A 20,426-nucleotide genomic window follows, 5' to 3' on the forward strand; every position below is an offset into this window, starting at 1 on the left:
GTGCAGCTGTTTGGATTTAATATTCCTCAACTCTGTATTCGTCCGATTAGTAAGTGGTATGTGTCTCCTGTGGGATGCCTTGGCCCTCTTATCATTCTCAAGAGCTGTCATATACTAAATTTACCTGAAAAAGAACTGGCATCACTGACAAGTTCGAAATAAGGTGACTTGCTTAACGCTTCAGTGGCGCAGTATGTGATTGTGAGTATTATGTCTGTTTGTCTGTGCCCATAGTGTGTTTATTCTTCACACGCATAGTTATTTATATATATTTATTAACACAGGACTGTAAAACTAGTTGTTCGTGTTTTTTTTTAAAGTAAAATCTTCACCGATTTTTTTTTTCAAAATTGCCAAACGACCATCATGCCAAGCGACTTTAAGCCAAATGACCTACAACCCATTCACCCCTATTCTGGATTCCTTTTGAAGCGGATTCTCAATACAAATACAAATTGTATGGGAAACTGATCGAGAGGGATAGATTTTTTCTGAATTGTAAAAGTAGGTAGGTATTCAATGTCATCAAACTCCGCATAGTATTTTTAATACAGCTGAGTTTGAATTGTCGAATTGAGAAAAAAAAGGCATCGAAACGATAACTTCTATTGACGTACGCACTAGAGAGGTACAACTGCTGCTGTCAACATCATCGACAACGGTTGAGATCGAACAAGATTTTTTTTTTCAAATTACTGGTTGCACATGATAAAAATATGTATGTTAAAACTGGCCACATCAATCCTAGCCAGGTATCCTGAATGTGATATCTCACTACTGATTCAATCAAATTAGAATACCATTCATCGGTACCGTGTCTGGATTATTTAAATTGGTTTAGTTTTTTTATTATCCTGTTCCAAGATTTCGAAATAGCAACACAATCGCATTCGCATTTTAGATACATCGTTACCACTAGCTCTCTCTCTCTCTCTCTCTTTCACATTCGCTTTCGCTCTCTGCTACACACATATACAAATTGCTCCTAAACAGCGTTGGTTTCTTTTTCTAGCGGTATTCAATTTGTTTTTTTTTTCTTTTTTTTAACTTCCTGCATTTTCAAGAGGGGTGCGGGCGAAAACTTGCATGTGTGACTTCTTTGTTTTCCTATCTGTCCTTATGAATGTGATTTTTCTTCTTCTTATATTTGCTTTGCTAATTATTCTTAGTTTATGCACTTTTGTGTTACATTACTATAATAGCATGTGTGTGTGTATGTGTCTGTGTGGGTGAAAACATTGTTGTGAACTTTTACTCGTTAGTTAGTGTTGTTGAATTATAATATTATTCCTTCATTAATCATGGTTTGCTGTTTCATAACGAAACGAATATTTTTTATTTCATTTCTTTGTTTAAAAAATCTCTACTTCTCGCTCATACAAATTCCGCGTTCTCTCCTTGTCTCACTTACTTTTTCGCTTTCTATTAGCAGTACTGATGGTTTCTTCCGTTATTTGTTATTTAGCAATATTTATCTGCTTTATTTATGAATTTATGCACTGTTTCAGTAAATGTAAAAAAGCTCTAGCATTAATTTTTGTTTCCATTTTTTTCGTTTACAGAATGCAGCGGTTGTTATACTTTTCGTGTGTGTGTTTTGCTTGAATTAAATTAGTTTATCTAGTCGTTACTTTTTTCATTAATTGGAGAATTACATTGCATTATTGTTTATTAATAAATTGATTTTTACTTCCGTTGTATTTAAAAACTAAAACATTAAATAACTAATTTCAGTTGCTTCACATACCTCTGATGCTGATATTAACAAATCTGCTCTCTGGTTTCTCGGTCTAAATCTTCTGTGCCAAATTAAACGAGTATGGTTGTGTTAATTACACAATTAAACTAAGATAAATGTACAAAAAAACACGAGGGAACTGTTGTATAGAGCGGAAATGATACAATACTAGGTATAAATATAAATTAGTTCTGTTCACTTCTTTCTCTCGTTCTAGTTAACGTCTAATAATATTGTGATCTATCCAGCGCGGTCGTTTATCCACCAAATGCGGAATCACTGACCGCCGGCGCAGAGTGCTCCTATTGATATTCGTTAACGATATATCTTGTTGACACTGGAAAACTATGAAACACAACAGAAGTTTTCCCTCCTATCGAATATCTAGGTCCGTACGGTTTACTCATATTGTGTTCTACTATTATGTAATAAGCGAAGTAGTATTATTTATAAAGTATAGAAACTCGCCTTGTTCACTTCACCCACTCTACGCGACGGTTGCTGGGTGGCGAGAGCCCTGATGTTTGCTCGGAGGTAAAACTTCAGTATTGATAATTACAGACGATGAACTATTCATTGGTAATGATCATAATGGTATGTATCTGGATAATGCCATCTAATTCCGTATAGTGTATAGTAATTCAAAAGTTCCAATTCATGAACATTGTGTTATTAAAATGCCAATCGAAGACAACATATTAAAAAGACTGGTAACTTTGTCAAGGTAGAGCTTTAACCTTTGAGTTGTAGATGGCGAGATCGTATATTTATCATAGCGTTTGCAAGATTTTTGTGTTTGTATTATAGGTCATTCGTTACTAGTCCAGGGATGAGATTTTAACCTTTAGCGTGAGAGGCATGGATGCTAACCACTAAAACAGGCTTGTCCTCACGTTTATAAGAAAACTCACGAAGGGTGGTTGGTCTTTTAGACGAGATATCTTTGATGCAAATCAGTAAACTATTATACCGAATTGAGCGTCGTTATCCGGAGCAATGCCACGCTAGGTACTTACTTTCGTCTCGAACGATTTCGATCATTCGATCATTGGTCGCAAGAAAGTGTTCCAAATCTTCTCCGGGAAATCGGATTGTGTAGTTAAGTCAGTTAAGTGCAGTTCTGTCAGAAAGCTTGAAGGCTGCCGGTGGACGTGTAACTGTCCCTTGTTGTATGGAATTAACTACAATGAACATGGGACAATTATGCTTCCGCTGCATAAATCGATACGGTCGGCAACGACTTTCTCAAAAACCGGTATTATCAGAGTTAAGCTGCAAAGAAGCTTTTCTCTCATAATGTTTGTTTGATAAGACTCATTGTCTCATAAAAAATCAAGACCAACAATTGAAATGGCCTTAACTCCATTTTGTAAACAAACCTTGTAAGGCCATTTTCTCGCGAACCGAAGTCCGCAAAGGCAAACCAACATTATGAACAGGTAGGGAAAATTCTCCTCTACCCGATTGTTTGCGAATGAAGGTTTCGGTTAGCGAGAAAATGGCCTTACAAGGTTTGTTTACAAAATGGAGTTAAGGCCATTTCAATTGTTGGCCTTGAAATTGTGCCAGTGAGCATGACATATTCATGTATGGATAGTGATGATAGATTGCTTTAACATCGATTTCTTCTGGTTTTGTAGAGCCTCTTATAATATTCTGGTTGCTTGAACTACTATTTTTGCTTTCCTCTGATGACGCAGATTCATTGAAACTGATTTCTTCTATTCATCCCACCCTGACATGAATCCCACCTGGTGACCCTCGGCCTTGCAAAGGAAACATTTGTTCTGCAGTCCGTCGTAGAACACCTCACACATTGTGATACGCTAATTTAATTCCTAATTAATATCACACAACATGAAGATCCCGCGTTTCGAGGTGCTCTTAAAAATTGTCTGGAATCAACTTGAGCTCAAAATACATGCCTTTAGGTACCGTCAAGCTACCAGTCATAAGTATCATTCTCCTCGCTCTACAAGCTGTTTCAAATGCACATCTATGTGAGACTTTTAGAGGAACAATGCGGGTTCGGGCATTCGATGGTCCATCAAATTAAACGGATGTCAAACGAACCAAGGCGGTTTTCACAACAATGCTTACAGTGCTACTGAATGCAGAAAAACAATCGGTAGCATATCGGCTCAAGATCTTGGAAACAGAGCGTAAAAATATTGCCTGCTTAAGCTGAGTGTGAAAGCGCTACACTATTCAATCCATTGCTCAGACCGTTTGTACCAAACGGTAAAGGACGTGGCAATGAAAGAGCACAAAAACATTCAGTCACTCACGAACAGGCGACTCACACCGCTTGCCTACGCTCACATAGCTCACACAGCATGTAATTGAGGTATTTTTCCATAGAAAATGTACGCTCAGTCGTTCAAAACAAGGATTGGGTACCCACACGGAAGAATAAACGTGCTGACTGAGCTACTGACTGAGTGCTCGGCTGTCAGTGACTCGTTTAATTCTCAATCATTCAAACTCTCACAAGGCAGTGAATGATGAGGCAGATGGCAGTTCATATTCATATGAAAATGACTCATTGAACCTGAATGTTTTGCGCACTGCTTGGAAATCATCAGGACTTCTCTTGCAAGCCTCCTCCAGGGCTTACCATGGAAGTCTCCAGGACTTTTCTTGTATGTATCCCTGATTTGTCTTGCAAGTCTCCAGTGCTTCTCTTGCAAGTATCCAGGACTGCTCTCGTTAGTCTCCAAGATTTCTTTTGCAAGTCCCTTATTCCTTATCCCCAAGGCATATCTTACTAGGCCCCAAGGCTTCTCTTGGAAGTCCCCAGCCAGTGCTGCAAAATCTCGTCACTCATTTGATTGTCATTGATAATAATGCCGTCAGTGACGAACATGTGCAGATTTGTAGAAACGAAATTAAACGACTTGATCAAACAATTGCATGGAGCCGTTAAAGTGAACAAGCATCTACGTCCTGAACTGGTTTGATAACAATAATGTGACTCAGAATGCACGAAATTACACTTTTAGTTACCAGGGTAACTTTTGTCATTAACGTAAAACATAATGAGATTTTGACAAAGGTTTTTTTTTTTTTTTTTTGAGCTTTAAGTCTATCAGTGACTATGTGAAAAACAATTTTGTCAATATCGCGCAAACGTCTATCAACGACATAATGCCGTTTGGTATAATCGCAAGTTGGCATCACTACCGTTTAGCATAAACACAAAAAAAAGAATAGCTCAAGTTCAAAAGAAGGGTAAACTCCAATTAAAGGATTATTTTCCCTTCTTTTTATCATCAACTGCAGAATAGGCCTAAATATAACTAATTAGTGGTTCTCCACATTTATGCCTAACGACCATTATTCAAAACGGCTGTTATGGCAACCGGGGTAGAGCCAATGCTCCTATGAAAGCATATCTGAATTATTTTGAGACCCACAGATTTGGACTGGCATCGTCCGAACTTAATAACCGTAAAGACATTGGATGAACAGTAATAAGCTTCCCGACAACAACAAAACAATCCACCGAATGTTACGAAGTAAGCGAAAGAGTGAATAGGTACAGTGTCAAAAAGAATAGGAAAATAGACAAACGTAAAAATCGCGATGAATGAGCAAAATGCAAAGTATGATCATCAGTTAGTAGCACGGGACCGAAAGGAACGGGAAACACGCACCCCAAACGCACGACTCTACTTCGACCCAGGTTTATTTTTGTTTTCATCCTCTATGAAAAGCAGTATTGTATATTAGAACAAGTTTGGTATTACAAGCAAATGTACGACTATTTACAAATGAACTTACAAGCGCGCGCGGTTACGCTATCAAATGGGCCTACCTTAGCAACTAGGAATCATTCGAATTTAACATGAGTATTATCGAGGGACCGACCGACCTCCGTTCGTCCGTCGCTACAGAAACGCTTATCCCCAGTTCCTATGGTCAACGACATTGGCTAACTGATGCCTCATACTGCCAAGTGATGAAACGAAACAAATTGACTAGAATTTAGAAGGTTTGATCATACGTTCTGTGTTCACTTCCGGTAAGAAATTCGATAAACAAAAGTAATACATAGGACAGAAAATAAGCAACATAATTTCTACATTGATAGGTACACGGCAAAAAATTCATAAACATTTTAGTGGTAAAAACGCATAACATAAGGTATGCAGAGCTCATAAATAGGGGTGCAGCTCCATCCCCGGGCACTCGCCACCACATAACCCCCGTACGTCTACTGTATACGGAACTATTAAAATTACACATACTCAGTACTCCATGCGTCGTATTCGTCCCTTATTGCAAGCGCTTTGCTTTGCTCTCTTTCTGTTCCACTCGACTTCACCTACATAGAATTATGACTCGACAACGTTTGCATAAAACGAGATTTATGCTATAGTGAACCCGCCGGGAAGCTGGTAGAGCTGTTACTGTGAGCCAAGCTAAGCATTGACCCCGACAGGCTACCCTCCTCGTCCGGGTAGGTTTCCTTCGATGCTTCGGCCAACGCCAGTGCACTGCAAAATGTGGGAGCAAGTCAGAATTTAATGTATAAATGGAAAACATTAACGCATGGGTGGCGTACTAACCTGAAGCCCATCCGTGCCGATTCCTCATCGAACGCCTCCAGTTGCTTCTCGTGTCGCTCCCGGAGTAAGCGAATCCGTTCTGCGCGTTCCTGATTGAACTGCTGCAGTTCAGTTTCCATCTGAAAAAACATAAGATAAGATTTTACTTGAAGATTAGAGAGACGTCCCTTAAATCTATTAAATTCTGTACATGGTTGCTCGCTCGTTGTTGAATAACAAGCAACAATTTAGTAGGCATAATGTTCGCCGGACTGCGATAGGTTTCGTTTCATGCTCAAACTGAACGAATTAAAAGGAAATGATCTTCCGACTTTCAGGGAGACTATAGATGACTCTGATCATGATCTCGTTGGCAATAGGTTTGTTCTCGTACTTGCTTTTTTTCGTTTGCTGTAAGTTGCTGTAAAAAAAATAATACGGGAATCCCAGATCTATGCGATGGGTGGTGCATTTCACAACAATATTGCAACCAATGGAGCTGATTTTGTGTATGTGATTAGGGCCAACCACAAACTCGACACTCACAAAAAGTCAGCTCATTTGGTTGAGACTGTTGAGAAATGGCGGTGGGTAGACGGCACCACCCACCGCGCAAAGCGGGGATACCTGTAGTATGGTCTTACAGCAACTTACAGCAAAAGCCAAAAAGCAAGTGCGGGAACAAACCTAGTATTGTTTGGGGACTACCCCTTTGGTATACAGTCATTTGGCACAATGCCGTTTGGCATAAACATTTTTTTACAAAGAGCAACAAAACATATTTTTGAATCAACAAAATGGTTTTTAGAATCAACGAACAAATTATTGACTCTACAATCGGTTTGTTGATTCAAAAATAATTTTCTTTGAATAAACCGAATAATATATTTGAATCAATACCAAAAATATATTAGGCCATGGCCAAAAATATATCTATTTGAATTTAAACATCATTTCTCTGTGTGTATCCGTTTCCAGATAGTATTCTAAGAATTGCTGGAATACTCCAACAGACCATTTTCTTGTTCGCACTCACCTTACTTTCCAGCAGTGCTCGCCGCACGCTGACGCGATCCTCGAGCTCCTTCCGCTCGCGGTCCCGCTGCGCCTGCGCTTGCATTCGATTTTTGCTCTGGTAAGCTGTGAGGATCTCCAGCTCGTACTGTAGCCGATCCTTCAGCTGATGGCATTCGACTTCCTGACTTTCGTCTAACCTCAAACTCTGCTTCTGCAGCATGTCGGCAATACTTTGTTCATACTGAAAGTGAGGACGGGTATTTCCATTAGGAATGTCTTTCTCGGTTTAAAACTCAAGAAGCAGAACCTACCTGATCACCCAATAACGTTAACTTACGGTGTTGCTCCTCTTTTAATTTCTTTATCACAGCTTTTTGTTCCTCCTTAGGCGTTGTCTGCAGGATTTGAGCTTTCAGTGCCTTGTACTGACGCGTCTGGGTTTTACACGTCTCTCGGAACTGTTTGCGTATTTGGAGTTCTTTTTGCTACAATTGCAAAAATCAGTTAGAATCAATGTCACTACATCAAGGTCAAACCAAATTACCTTCAGACTCTTCGGTTGCTGTTTGAGTTCCAGCGCATGCCGCCTCAACAGCTCCCGCTCGGCCCGATCCATGTACTCCTTTTGGTTACGCAGCTCACTTTCGTGTTGTTTTGATATCTAATCGTACGAGGAGGTCAATTAATATTTCATTTCACATCGATGTCAACCGGTTCGGTACATACCTGCTCTTCGCGGAGAGCGTGAACACTCTTTTGCTGACGGTATTCTAAATCCTGAGTCTTTTCGTGGTGTTTGATAAGCATGCCGTGCGCTTGCTCCAGCTGCTGTTGTTTTTTACTCAATTCCTGCGGCAGGGGGAAAAAACGTCAATTTGAATCATGCTTATACGCAGAGTTGGTATAAGATGTTGAACTTACATCACGCAGCAGCTGGTTTTCGAGCTCGTGCAGAAGAATCATCTTTTTCCTTCGGAACTTGCGCATCTCTAGATCGATGTAATTCTTCTGCACTCGCAGCATCCGCTGCTCTTCTTGAGCCTCCGCTTGCTTCAGATTATCCTTTTGGGATCTGAAAACGAATGACGGTTAAACAATCGTTCTTAGAAGTGATCAAATAAGGCATCTTACTGAAGAGTAGCATCCCGCTGCCGCTTCGGAGTCGAATCGTCCATCGATAGCTCTCGCTTCCAGCGTTCCTTGTTGGCTTTATACTCTTTCTTTTTATGCATATCGAACGCTTTGCGATCGCCTTCTTGTCGAGTTGATATCTCCTTATAAAGTTTCTTTTCGGCAACGGTGTTTTGCTTCATCCTACGATCGATTTCTTGTTGGTGCTTTCCCTGTTAAGATTCACAAAAAGAGAAGTAAGTTAAGCAGTTTGCCGACTATATGGATCATCCTTACCGATAGTTTGTCTAAATCCCTAGTGAAACTATGCAATAGCAGATCATATTCCTTGTCCAAGGCTCCTTTGTGCTGTTCCATTTCGACCTTGCACCTTTCCTCTAGTTTCACTAAGGCTGCTTGATGTTCCCGGCGCATTCGCTTGTAGCCGGACATTTGCTCGTGCATTTCCTCCTGATTGAATGGGAAATTTACGATAAATATTCGCAATTCGCTCACCACAGCAAGTTAACTACGCTGAAACAACCGAATCCACTCACCTGCATATGTTCCTTTTGCTGTTTCGTCACAATACTAGTAGTCCTAATAGTAGCAAAATTGTTGGCACCATGCTCGGCAACCGCATTCGCTGCCGCCTGCGACACGTGATTATGATGCGGATGATGATGAGGTACAACGGGACTAGATGAAGAATTTTGATACCCAATACTAGCACCCATACTGCCGGATCCGGATCCACTTCCACCAAGGCCTCCACTACCCATGCCACTGCCGCCACTTCCTCCGCTCACGCCCAGACTCAACCGGTTCAGGCCATCACCCACCATCAGACCATCTCGGCCGCCCGAATTGTTCATACTGTTGTTATGCATCGGAGGCAAACCAGGCGCCGGCATCCGATGCCTGGATGCATTTCGCAGCACACCTCCGTGCTGGTCCACCGAATGTAACGAATGTTCCGAGGTTATACTGTTACTCTTGCTGCTATCACCACCAATCTGCTCATCCGGAGTGTCTTCAGCATCGCCGACATTACTTTCCGTCTCGCAAGAGTCCACCATTAGGATCTTTTTCATCTTCCTATAATTCAGATTGTCCAATTCCCTAACGGCAGCTTTAGTTCTGGAAAAGAAAGAAAACACATAAGAACGCCATAAAAAGCTAGTATACCCTTACCCATATACGAACCTCGCTATTAAATCAATCAGTACATTTGGCGATCGTATCCTCGTCATGAAAGAATGGGTTAACAGTTTACTGGAATTTGGCCTTTCGTTCGGGGATTTCTTCAAGCAAAAATCCACAAAGCTCCGAAAAATATCGGACCAGTCTGGAGCCTGCAAAACATAGAGCAAAAACGTACATCTTAGTTATTATGACCTGCCGCACTGTGTGCACACGTCCACACCAACCCACCTGTAGCGAAGGAGCCTCATTTTGCGCAATATGATACAGCGCAGACATCGCGTTCATATTGAAGTAGGGAGGTTTCCGCTCCGCCAGCTCGATGCAGGTAATGCCGAGCGACCACACGTCCACCTTGCCATCGTACTGACCTTCGTCCATCGCCAGTATAACCTCCGGTGCCATCCAGTACGGTGTCCCCACGAAGCTGTTGGCGGGACATTTGATGGCTGCACTGCCGAAATCGGCCAGCTTCACCACACCTTGCTCGGTCAGCAGAATGTTGCCCGCCTTGATATCACTGCAGGATGAAAAGAAAATACGGCAAGAGAATTGATTAGATGCTATCGATTGTCTATAGGTAGTTCAAGTTGAGATGCAGAGAGCATGGTAGGAATTGACAATCAACTTTTAAAAGTGTCCGGCTTTGTGAACTAAGTTTCCTAATTCGAGCCTTTACGGTATTGAATCGTTTGATTAAACCATCATGGTTTGTGTTTATGTAATAGGTCTAAATATTGAAATGCTTAGAAAGCCCTAAAGAAAGCTGTAAATTACAAAGTTGGAAAGCATTTAAAATTTTTACAATGAATGGTTCTGACTTTGGGAATAAATCGTTATATGTGTATGTTCTGTGTAACTGTCAAAAACTTACAGCTTTTTTTGTAGATTATAGCTAGACTAACATTTGAAAAGGGCGGAATTCGAAAATCGCCATATCGAGAAAACCGCTTCCGAATTTTGATGACCACAAAATTAATCCCATTTCACATATTCCTATTTTCTTTGTGATTGTATTAGCTTGACATATAGTTACCAGTGTAAATCTAACATCATGCATCACTAAAAACTAAACAATGTTTTTGCCGTGAAATTGAGAAAAAAAAACATCATACACCCTGATAATTTCTTACATGTTGTTACCCCCCGGATATTCCACCCTGAACTGCCAACACTGGTGATACGCCGTGGAAATACACACTGGATTTTATGTTTGTTGTTCCGCCTTGTTTCTTCGTACGCAAATTTTGTGAGAGTGGAATTCTCGCGTAACTTTTCCAAAAGGTCCTAAGTAACAAGACCGTCATGGATCACTGTTACGAAATTTTAGTTTTGACCGAAATATGGCTCAATTATCGAACCATTTCAAACTATGTCTTTGGTGCTGGCTACGAAATATTTCACTGCAATCGAAACACGAATAATAGTAGGAAAACTACTGGGGGAGGCGTCCTTATCGCAGTTAATTCCAAGCTGAAAGCAGAAGTTTTCGAGGACGATTCCTGGAACAAGGTTGAACAAGTGTGGGTGGCTATTCAACTTGGGGATCGTCAATTGCTTCTCTGTGCAGTGTACATCCCTCCAGATCGAACCCGTGACTTGGACGCACATTGTCGATCCGTCTTGGCCGCTTCAGACAAAGCAGGCCCTTCCGACGAAGTTATTGTTCTTGGCAATTTCAACCTACCGGACATTGCATGGACTCCAACCCATAGTGGTTTCTTTTGTCCTGATCAGGACAGTTATAGTACCGCAATAGTCTGTTGAATGAAAACAACCGCACCCTGGATCTCTGCTTTGTGAGTGCTCGTGATTCAGCTCCTTTCCTCTCCACGGCACCCGAACCTTTAGTCAAGGAAGTGCATCATCACCCTGCTTTAGTTATCGTGATCGAAAATAATATTGTCTATGATTTCACCAGCACTCCAAACGCTGTGTCATATGACTTCCGTAGAGCTGACCATCGCAGTATTGTCCATGTGCAGTCTAACCTAGATTGGGAGCATATTCTAGATCCTGTAGACGCCAACATTGCTGCACAAACCTTTTCTCACGTCTTGGCATATGTCATTGACAGACACGTTTCCAGTGGATGACGAAAGATCTTCGCTCGTTGAAAAGAACTAAGAAGGCTGCTCTCAGAAGATTTACTAAACTCCGCACACTGCCGCTGAAGGATTCAACGGCGGCTAAAATCACACCCGAAATCCTTCTGGAACTTCGTAAATGAGCAACGCAGGGAAATCGGCTTACCCTCTTCCATGATTTTTAATGGTGAAACTGCTGGAAATCAACAAGACATTTGCAGCCTGTTCTCAGCCAAACTTGCTAGTGTGTTTCAAGCCGAGCAACTCTCCGCTAATATCATTACTTCCGCGGCCAGTAATGTTCCTTTGATCAACCAAACGCTCAGCATGGTCGAAGCCACTACAGATACGATTTTTAGAGCAGCATCTAAACTTAAGACTTCAACTTAGGCTGGACCCGATGGTGTTCCGCCGATCATTCTTAAAAAGAACATCACTTGTCTTATAGATCCACTGCGCCGCATATTCCAGCTCTCTCTTTCCAGCGGCATCTTTCCGTCTGGCTGGAAGTCTGCGGATATGTTTCCTGTTAATAAAAAGGGAAGCAAACGCGACGTAAACAACTACCGAGGAATCACGTCGCTGAATGCTGAATCAAAACTTTTTGAATTGGTTGTTGAGGGTCCCTAAATGCGCATTGCAAGCAATATCTAAGTATATATCCGCGTTCCACAACTACGAGCCTGCTGTGCCTAACGTCTTACATCAAGCTTGAAAGGCTAGGGATCGGTGGAAATCTTTTGAGATGGTTTCGTTCATACCTCACGGAGCGCCAATTGACAGTAATCTTCTACGCAAAGTCCGGTAAAGCTCAGGGTAGCCATCTGGGACCATTGGTATTTCTCCTTTACTTCAACGACGTTCACCATGTCTATTGGGCCACGATTATCGTTTGCAGACGATCTGAAAGTTTTTCTGCGGATCCGCTCACTCGCCGACTGCCGTTCTCTCCAAAATCAGATTGACAAATTTGCAGACTAAGTCTAAACCGACTGGTGGTCAGCCCAGCTAAGTTTACAGTTATTACTTTCTAACGCAAGAAACAACCGATTATTTTCAACTGCAAACTACTAGACACGTCCTAAGTAACATTGCTCTATTCTCTTCATCGACTATCTCTTTCGTTAATAACTTGGGTACAGAACCGTTACTTGTCGTGTTTGTCGTAATAGAAGCTATATAAAAACTTCTTTCATCGATCGGTGTGCTGAAAATAGCTGGGAATGTATTAACATGGCCGTTAGGATGCAAAGAGAAAGTCGAAGAAGAGTATCTGTAAATGTTACTTAGGACCTAATGCATTGATTTTGCCACATATAGAGAGAACAGTTCTCGCGTCACTTTTCAAATAGACCAATGTAATATATCCACCATTTTGAGAAAATTGAAGTTGAAGTTCGACAGATTATTATTTTAACTGTTTAAAAACAATACATTTTGCAATACTATTTTTAATGTAGTCAGTATATAATAACGTTGAAAATTCAGAGAAACGGTAAAATCACAATTTTACTTTGAATTTCATGCTACAACATAGAAAAAAACCACATAGGACGTTTTCACAAGTCGAGTTGTACATCGGACATGTTACATTGGACGATTTTTCTCACTGACATAATCAATGAGTGTTACATTGAACGTTTTGTCTACATGATACTAGATTCCCTTTCACAGATTTCAGAGTATAGTGCCTAATTTAGATTGGCCCCGCCTTTGGAAAATGAGCACCAATCATGTTAGGCACTCCGAATGACCGAAGTAACAATCATATACCCATCATTTCAAACTGTACATTGGACAATTTTTGATCAATGATTATTGTAAATAAATGAAAGTAAATTTGGATGGATGTTTTTGTATCACATACAATGATAGAAGAGGAAAAGTTTGTATCGACTAATTCAATTTGTTTACATTTGTTACATTGGTCTATTTGAAAAGTGACGCGAGAGTTCACAAACTACTCAATAAACACGAAAAAGTAGACGAAAACGACGAAAAGATCATTTCAGATGATCAAAAATGCTTCTTTTTACATGGCGTATTTCCAATTTTCAACTCTATAATACATCGAGTTGTTACGCCTTGCATCAAAACTACGAATTATAATGTTTTAATATGCAAAACGCACTTATTCTGTAGCATATAGTCACACCCGATTTATTTGAAATGAATCCGATTGATATTTGACGTGTAAACAACGAACAAAAAGAAGACCAAAAATCTCCGTCCACTCTCACAAAAGTTGCGAACGAAGAACCAAGGCGGAACAACAAACACAAAATCCCGAGGGTTTTTCAGCGTATCATCAGTGTTGACAGTTCAAAGGGTGGAAGATTGAGGTGTAACAATGTGTAAGAAACGATCAGGGCGTATGATGTTTTTAGAGTTTTTGGAGTTTTTAGTGCTCGATTTCACTATTCACTATATGTCAAGCTAATAAAATCACCCAAAAAATGGGAAGCCGTGAAAAGGGATTAATTTTTTGGTCATCCAAATTCGGAAGCGGTTTTCTCGATATGTTAAATTTGGATTTATGCTCTTTTCAAATCTAGACTAACGTGTTTATTGAGTAGTTTGTGAACTGTTTTCCCTATACGGGGTCAAATATGGTTTGTTTACATTTTGGCTATTCCGTTCTTTTCAAATGTTGCATAGATTTATTTAGATATGCTACTTAGATATATTTAGATTTATTCGAACCGCCACAAGAGAAAAATAAAGTGCCAAATCAGGCTTGTTAAAAAAAACGCTAGCCGTCATCCGAACCCAATGACGTTTATATAAGATCCGAGCCAACAGGTAGTGTTGTCAGATTGTTTTCAAGCTTATCGGTATCAATGATTATAATAAATCGGTATTTATCGATATTTACTATTTTAATTAATTTGGTGTAGTGGTAAGCGTGATTACCTCTCACCCCAGCAGGCCTGGGTTCAATCCCAGTCGGCGCCGCCGGGATGTTCTAAGGCATAACATCTCTTATCACGCCTTTCTTCGAAAAGGAAGGGCCGTTGCAAGTAGTAGACGAAATACGCGTATCTGTCAAAAGATAAGCAATTATAACGGAACTTAAAGGAAATAAACCAACACACTCAAAGCTTTCACTGCAATTTTCTCTGACATTTGAGCGAAGGTAGACAATTATCATTTTGATATAACGTTGATTTAAAAAAAAAAACGGTATTCTGAGGAACCTTATCTGTATGTATATCGGTATCAAGTTCGAAAATCGGTATAAATACCAATGGTATATATGGCAACGCTGCCAACAGGTGTTAGAATAAAAAATATTGTAAATATTTCAACGTCACTCTACCACAACATTCCATACTGCGAACAGTGAGAATGACGTCACTGCCAACAGCTATTTCGTGTAAAAAAATAAACATTGCAATAAAATACGAACACCACTAAACATATGCACATTTCACTAACCTCAATAAGCCTGTCGACCCGGTCCTTATACGAAGGACATTGGTTTTAACGTTTTAACTACCTTAATTTCATACGATCACAACTCTTTTCAGAATTTCTTTAAAATAAGCTTGAGATTATCTCTGATATTTTCTTGAAACTTGGTTATTTTTTTTTTATTTCATTTAATACACCCTACGATCTCTTCGAAATTTCAGTGACTCCTCCTAAGAATTCGCAGAAATTTCCATCCAAAATTCTATTTGACATTCGCCTCCCTTAGCTCAGTCGGTAAAGGCGCAGCTACAAAGCAAGACCATGCTGAAGGTGGCTGGGTTCGATTCCCTGTCCGATCTAGGAATCTTTCGGGTTGCAAAATTTTTCTACTTCCCTGGGCATGGAGCATGATTGTACTTGCCACACAATTATACTAATGCAAAAATGGTACCAGGCATCGAAAGCTCTCAAATAATAACTGTGGAAGGAACTAATAGAATTCCACACATTTTTATTGACGAATTTCCATGTAAAATTCCACATGATTTTCATGTGACCACACATAAACAGAATCGACCCAGAAGCACACATGAAATGTATGAGTCAAATGAATAGTATGTGTGGTTACACATGACTTTTATGTGTACACATATTAAGTATGTGTCCGACACATAGATATCATTTGTTGATCACATAAAAACAATCTTTGAAATTTTATCAGTGTAGAACACTAAATTGAGAGCACGCAATGAGGTGATATGCGATAAGCAATAAGCTTGAAATGCGAAGAAGAAAAGGAAGACTACAACACCAGCACCGATGTAAACTATAGTCGCTATATTCATAGTCTGGCGGATAGAATCTCGGGAACCAATTGAACTGTCAAATAGCGGAACCAATCGAGCAAATCACGACCAACAACAGAAAAGAGCACAACAGCTATTGCGAACAAAACTTCGGAAACCCTTTTCTTGTGACTCAAGGCTCGCCTACGCAAACTAACACTATCTTTGCGTTGGGGAAAGATTCCCCTATCCGGTGATGCCGGTAATTTGCGTTCGATTGTCAAGGAAAGAATAATCAACATTTTGTTTATGAGTGTTGATAGGACCTTTTCAATTGTTGGTCTACAAGATATTGAATTGGTTCCGCTTTTTGATAGATCGAAATTCTATCCGCCAGACTATGAATATAGCGACTATAATGTAAACCCTCATTAGTCAGTGATGACATAATCCTCACTAAAAAAAAATTGTTTTTGCTCTAAGGGCTCCCAATATCACGCGTGATATTGGTATAAAATATCAAGCATTATATTGATTTTTTTGATATTGCGAGTCTATTCAGAACATGTAAAATGGTAGCTACATATTAACTCAACATAAAAGACTGTTGGTTATCGTGGGCGTGCCTTGAATTCCTATCGAAAGAAATCATTGGTTACAAACAGTGCTGAGATTTGTCATTGTCATTGACAGAATTTCACGCGATATTGACAAAATTGTTTTTCACATGGTCACTGACAGACTTGATCCTCAAAAAAACCTTCGTCAAAATCTCATTCGTTTTTTCGTCAATGGCAAGATTCACCTGGTATAGCAAAAAAGGGTAAGTCACATTTTTGTTATCTAAATAGTTCAGTACGTAGATGCGTGTTCACTTTAACGGCTCCATGTAACTGTGTTGCTCAAGTCATTTAATTTCGTTACAAATTTAGTTAATAAAAAAATCTACACATGTTCGTAACTCAGGCATAACGGCACAAAAGCATTTGTAAACAAACTTTCTAATGCCCTTTACATGCGAACCAAAGTACGCCCACGCAAACCAACAACATCATCGGATAGGGACAACACCTTTCCGAAAGTGGTATTGGATTGCGTGGGCGTACTTTGGATCGCGTGTAAAGGGCCATAGAAAGTTTGTTTACAAATGCTTTTGTGCCGTTATCAAATGTTATGCCTGAACTGACTGCATTGTCATTGACAATTGACATGGTTTGCCTTGACGATGACTGTTAGCTCCAATGAGTGACCAAAGCAGAATTGTCAATATCTACGTGTATTGACGAGATTTTGCAACACTGATTACAAAAAACTGTTACGCCCTACTTCCAGCTCTATCTATAACAGTGGCGTTTCCTTAACCTCAATCTACTTGTGCACCAACTCTCAAAACATAAACAATTATCAAAATATTGCTTGCAATGAATAGATATCGAGTAAACTAGAAGATTAAGTGTATTTTTCACAGTGGCGTCGCGTAACCTCACTTTTTACCTGTTCAACAACTTTGAAAACGTTATTTAGGGGTATGCTTACATTCAAATCAGTTTCAAAAGGCACAGGATCTTCTAGTTTCACTGATTTGTATCCATTGGAATCAGTATTGTTTTATTTGTTTACGTTTTGTGAGTTGTTGAACAGGTAGATTGAGGTTAGGGCGACGCCACTGATTTTTCAACCGACTCGAGTATGAATATGGTATGGTAGAGCACTACTTCGTCTTAATCGCCCATTTCCGTTCTATCGATCAGAAAAGATCAATAATATCAATGATTTCACCATGCACAAATCAATAATAGGTTTGTTCCGATGCGTTCGTTCATTAGCTACAACATAAATCCTATTAGAGCGCATTGTATGAATATTTACGCTCATTGTTCTCAAAACAAAAGAAGCACTCCTAGCGAATCCCCTTTTTCTACGTTTATCCGTAGGACGAAGAAAATCTAACGGCGTTTCAATGCGTTAGGACGGAATTGAAACTCGTAGAACGAATTTAGAATCAAGAAGCAGTATAAGATTTTAAACATATCTCAAAAATGTGTGACTCTTTATCAAATCCAACGGTACGTATGGAAAGGTGAATAAATTTAGAAGTCATCTTTGAGAGAAATTTTCCATTTTTTGTTCAAACCCGTTCAAAAAAAGGAGGTAAAGCGCGGGTTGTGCTTAGTAGGACGGAAATTAGATCAAAAACCCTATTAAATCTGGTTTTGAAAGTTGGTGCACAGGTAAAAAGTGAGGTTACGGGACGCCACTGATATAAAGAAATAAGACTACAAGGATGGACGGCAAAACTCATAAGCAAATAATCTCAATCATGAAATTTTAGTTTTCGAGTTTGCAATGGCGAACCCCTTTGTGATTCACCGTACAAGCTTGCCCCACCCTAATGAGCATGCTATCAGTTGATGTTTGGGCGGTTTTGTATGAGCTTTAAGAAAATGCATGAGAATCTCAAGAATGAGATACGTTTTGCAGATTCGCACGCAAGTTTACTCTCTCTTGAGCAGTGCTGGAAAATCACGACGATTATCAAAATTCTGCTTTGCTCACTTATTTGAACGAACAGTCATCGTCGTGGCAAACCATGTCTATTTTCAGTGATAATGCTGTGAGTGACTTGACCAAAACAATTACATGGAGCCAAAAGTGAACAAGCATCTACGTCCTAAACTGCTTGGATAACAATAATGTGACTCATGTCGTTTTCGTTTTGCTACACTACACCGGTTTAGTGTAAGCAGCAATAAGCGCGAGTCATTGACAGCTCGTCATCATTTGTTTGTAAACAACCATAGCTACACCCTATTTTTTTTTCGGTGTTCGGTGGTGTAGCACATGTGTAGCTACACCGCAAAAACGAAAACGACATCAGAATGCACGAAATTGCACAGTAACTTTGTGAAAAACAATGTTGGCAACAGCGCGCGAGTCAATGTCAATGACAATACAAAATTTCAGCACTGCTCCTGAGCGCTCAATGAATGAGACGTGAGAATAATTTCCCATTATTAGTACGTGCGTAAGGCACACAGCCACCAATCAAAAAACATCAGAAGAACTCATCACGACCCTTTTTCTGATCCGAAACAGTGTTTTTTTATTGAATGATCGTAGAGTTGTTTTTAAAGACTTTACTAGACTCCGTAAAGTTTGCCTAACCCTTTATAAGGCCGAGCGAACCAAGCATGCGATACTTGTACTACAGTAAAAGATAAGTTCATGTGGTTTTTAATTGTTTATTAATTTATTTGATAAGGCTCAACCGAATTAACTTTACAGAGCCGAGGATTCTTGGTCACTATACAATACATTTTAAAACTATAGTCAAAAGGTACAACACAATAAACACTTTATCTTCCGCTATCCAAAAAGCCTCCTCCATCAGAACTGGAGCCGCTTCTAGTAGTTTCATTGTATGGCAAATTGTTGTACGCCAACGAGGGTCAGAGCGCGTCCATTGCAGCAATGGACGCAAAACGTGGTCAGCACTCACACACTCATCACGAAACGGTTGCTTTCCAAAGTCGACGACGCATCGACCGAAAGAACTGCTGATGAAGAACAATGAGGAGGACCACACAATGGTTGCTGCCGAGAAAACAGACGATCGCGTAGCACACATCGAGAGTGAACTGCTTTTGTCGACAGCCGAGTGAACACTGAAGTTCATGTGGTGTAATAAACAATTCTCAAAAAAAAAAAATGTAAAATTGTTCTTAAAATTTCTGATTTTATTCAAAACTGTTCAAAGCGGTGTATCAAAATTCCTGAAATTTTGATTACTGATTGAACAAATATTCACTATTATACATCTGTACAATTTTGGGCTTGAACGATTGGGTCTGTCGGCTGCTTGAGCAACTCCTGCTGCTTGATTAAATCTCTTCTTATTGAGAAACTTGTTTCAAATTGCTTTATTTTTAAGAGCTAGGAGGAAAATGACCTGAAATGTTGCTAATTCATGAAAATTGCATAGATCTTTCATTTTATTATACCGTAAACCGCTCTAATTCTGCGCATCGCCTAACTCCGCGCATTTTAAATCAAATTAATGATTTATGTCAATTAAATGCTATGTTGAGCCTGAATTGTCGATGTGTGGCATGCTTTACTGTATGAAGATATGTGCTGCGTTGAAATGAACAACAATAAACATCCTGTGTCGCGTAGAGAAAAAGAAAATCACTTGCGGATCCTGTCAGTCGCCATTTTTTCGCTGCGTTCGAGCGTTGTATGTATTGTATAAACAAGACAATTTTTTTTCTTTTAAAAAGTGTTGTTTGCAGTGATATAGTGTACACTTTGAGTCTCGACAGGAATGTTTAACATATTTCAGTGGTTATTTGAATAGTGACATGCATATAAAGTGAAATACAGCAGAAAATCTCTTGCGCGGAATTACGAATCTTTGTTTTTGACTTCGGCTTAATTCCGTGTGTTTACTTTTCAGAATGCCGTCACGGAAAAATATGCAGTACTCACTGGAACATTTATCAACAGCACTGGCATCAATCCG

At 39.7% G+C, this 20,426-nt stretch overlaps 1 protein-coding gene across 2 annotated transcripts in view; it reads right to left on the minus strand.

The window, feature by feature from the left end:
- Window positions 1–4,887: 4,887 nt before the first annotated feature.
- Window positions 4,888–20,426, minus strand: part of Tao (Serine/threonine-protein kinase Tao) — a 35,961-nt gene continuing 20,422 nt past the window's right edge. The window contains exons 3-14 of one of the 2 annotated variants that reach the window (XM_065222992.1): window positions 9,850–10,138; window positions 9,622–9,770; window positions 8,973–9,555; window positions 8,713–8,883; window positions 8,437–8,648; window positions 8,227–8,377; window positions 8,032–8,154; window positions 7,850–7,966; window positions 7,617–7,790; window positions 7,325–7,546; window positions 6,310–6,428; window positions 4,888–6,237 (exon numbers count right to left, since the gene is read on the minus strand). In XM_065222992.1, the coding sequence (XP_065079064.1) occupies window positions 6,114–6,237; window positions 6,310–6,428; window positions 7,325–7,546; window positions 7,617–7,790; window positions 7,850–7,966; window positions 8,032–8,154; window positions 8,227–8,377; window positions 8,437–8,648; window positions 8,713–8,883; window positions 8,973–9,555; window positions 9,622–9,770; window positions 9,850–10,138 (2,434 nt within the window). In that variant the 3' untranslated portion in view covers window positions 4,888–6,113. Of the gene's footprint in view, window positions 6,238–6,309; window positions 6,429–7,324; window positions 7,547–7,616; window positions 7,791–7,849; window positions 7,967–8,031; window positions 8,155–8,226; window positions 8,378–8,436; window positions 8,649–8,712; window positions 8,887–8,972; window positions 9,556–9,621; window positions 9,771–9,849; window positions 10,139–20,426 lie in introns of both variants that reach the window. The other variant, XM_065222991.1, reaches the window with a different exon arrangement.

Source organism: Ochlerotatus camptorhynchus, unplaced genomic scaffold, assembly GCF_037179485.1.
Source record: "Ochlerotatus camptorhynchus isolate MF236.1 unplaced genomic scaffold, CSIRO-AGI_Acam_v1.1 ptg000182l, whole genome shotgun sequence".
NCBI lineage: Eukaryota > Metazoa > Arthropoda > Insecta > Diptera > Culicidae > Ochlerotatus > Ochlerotatus camptorhynchus.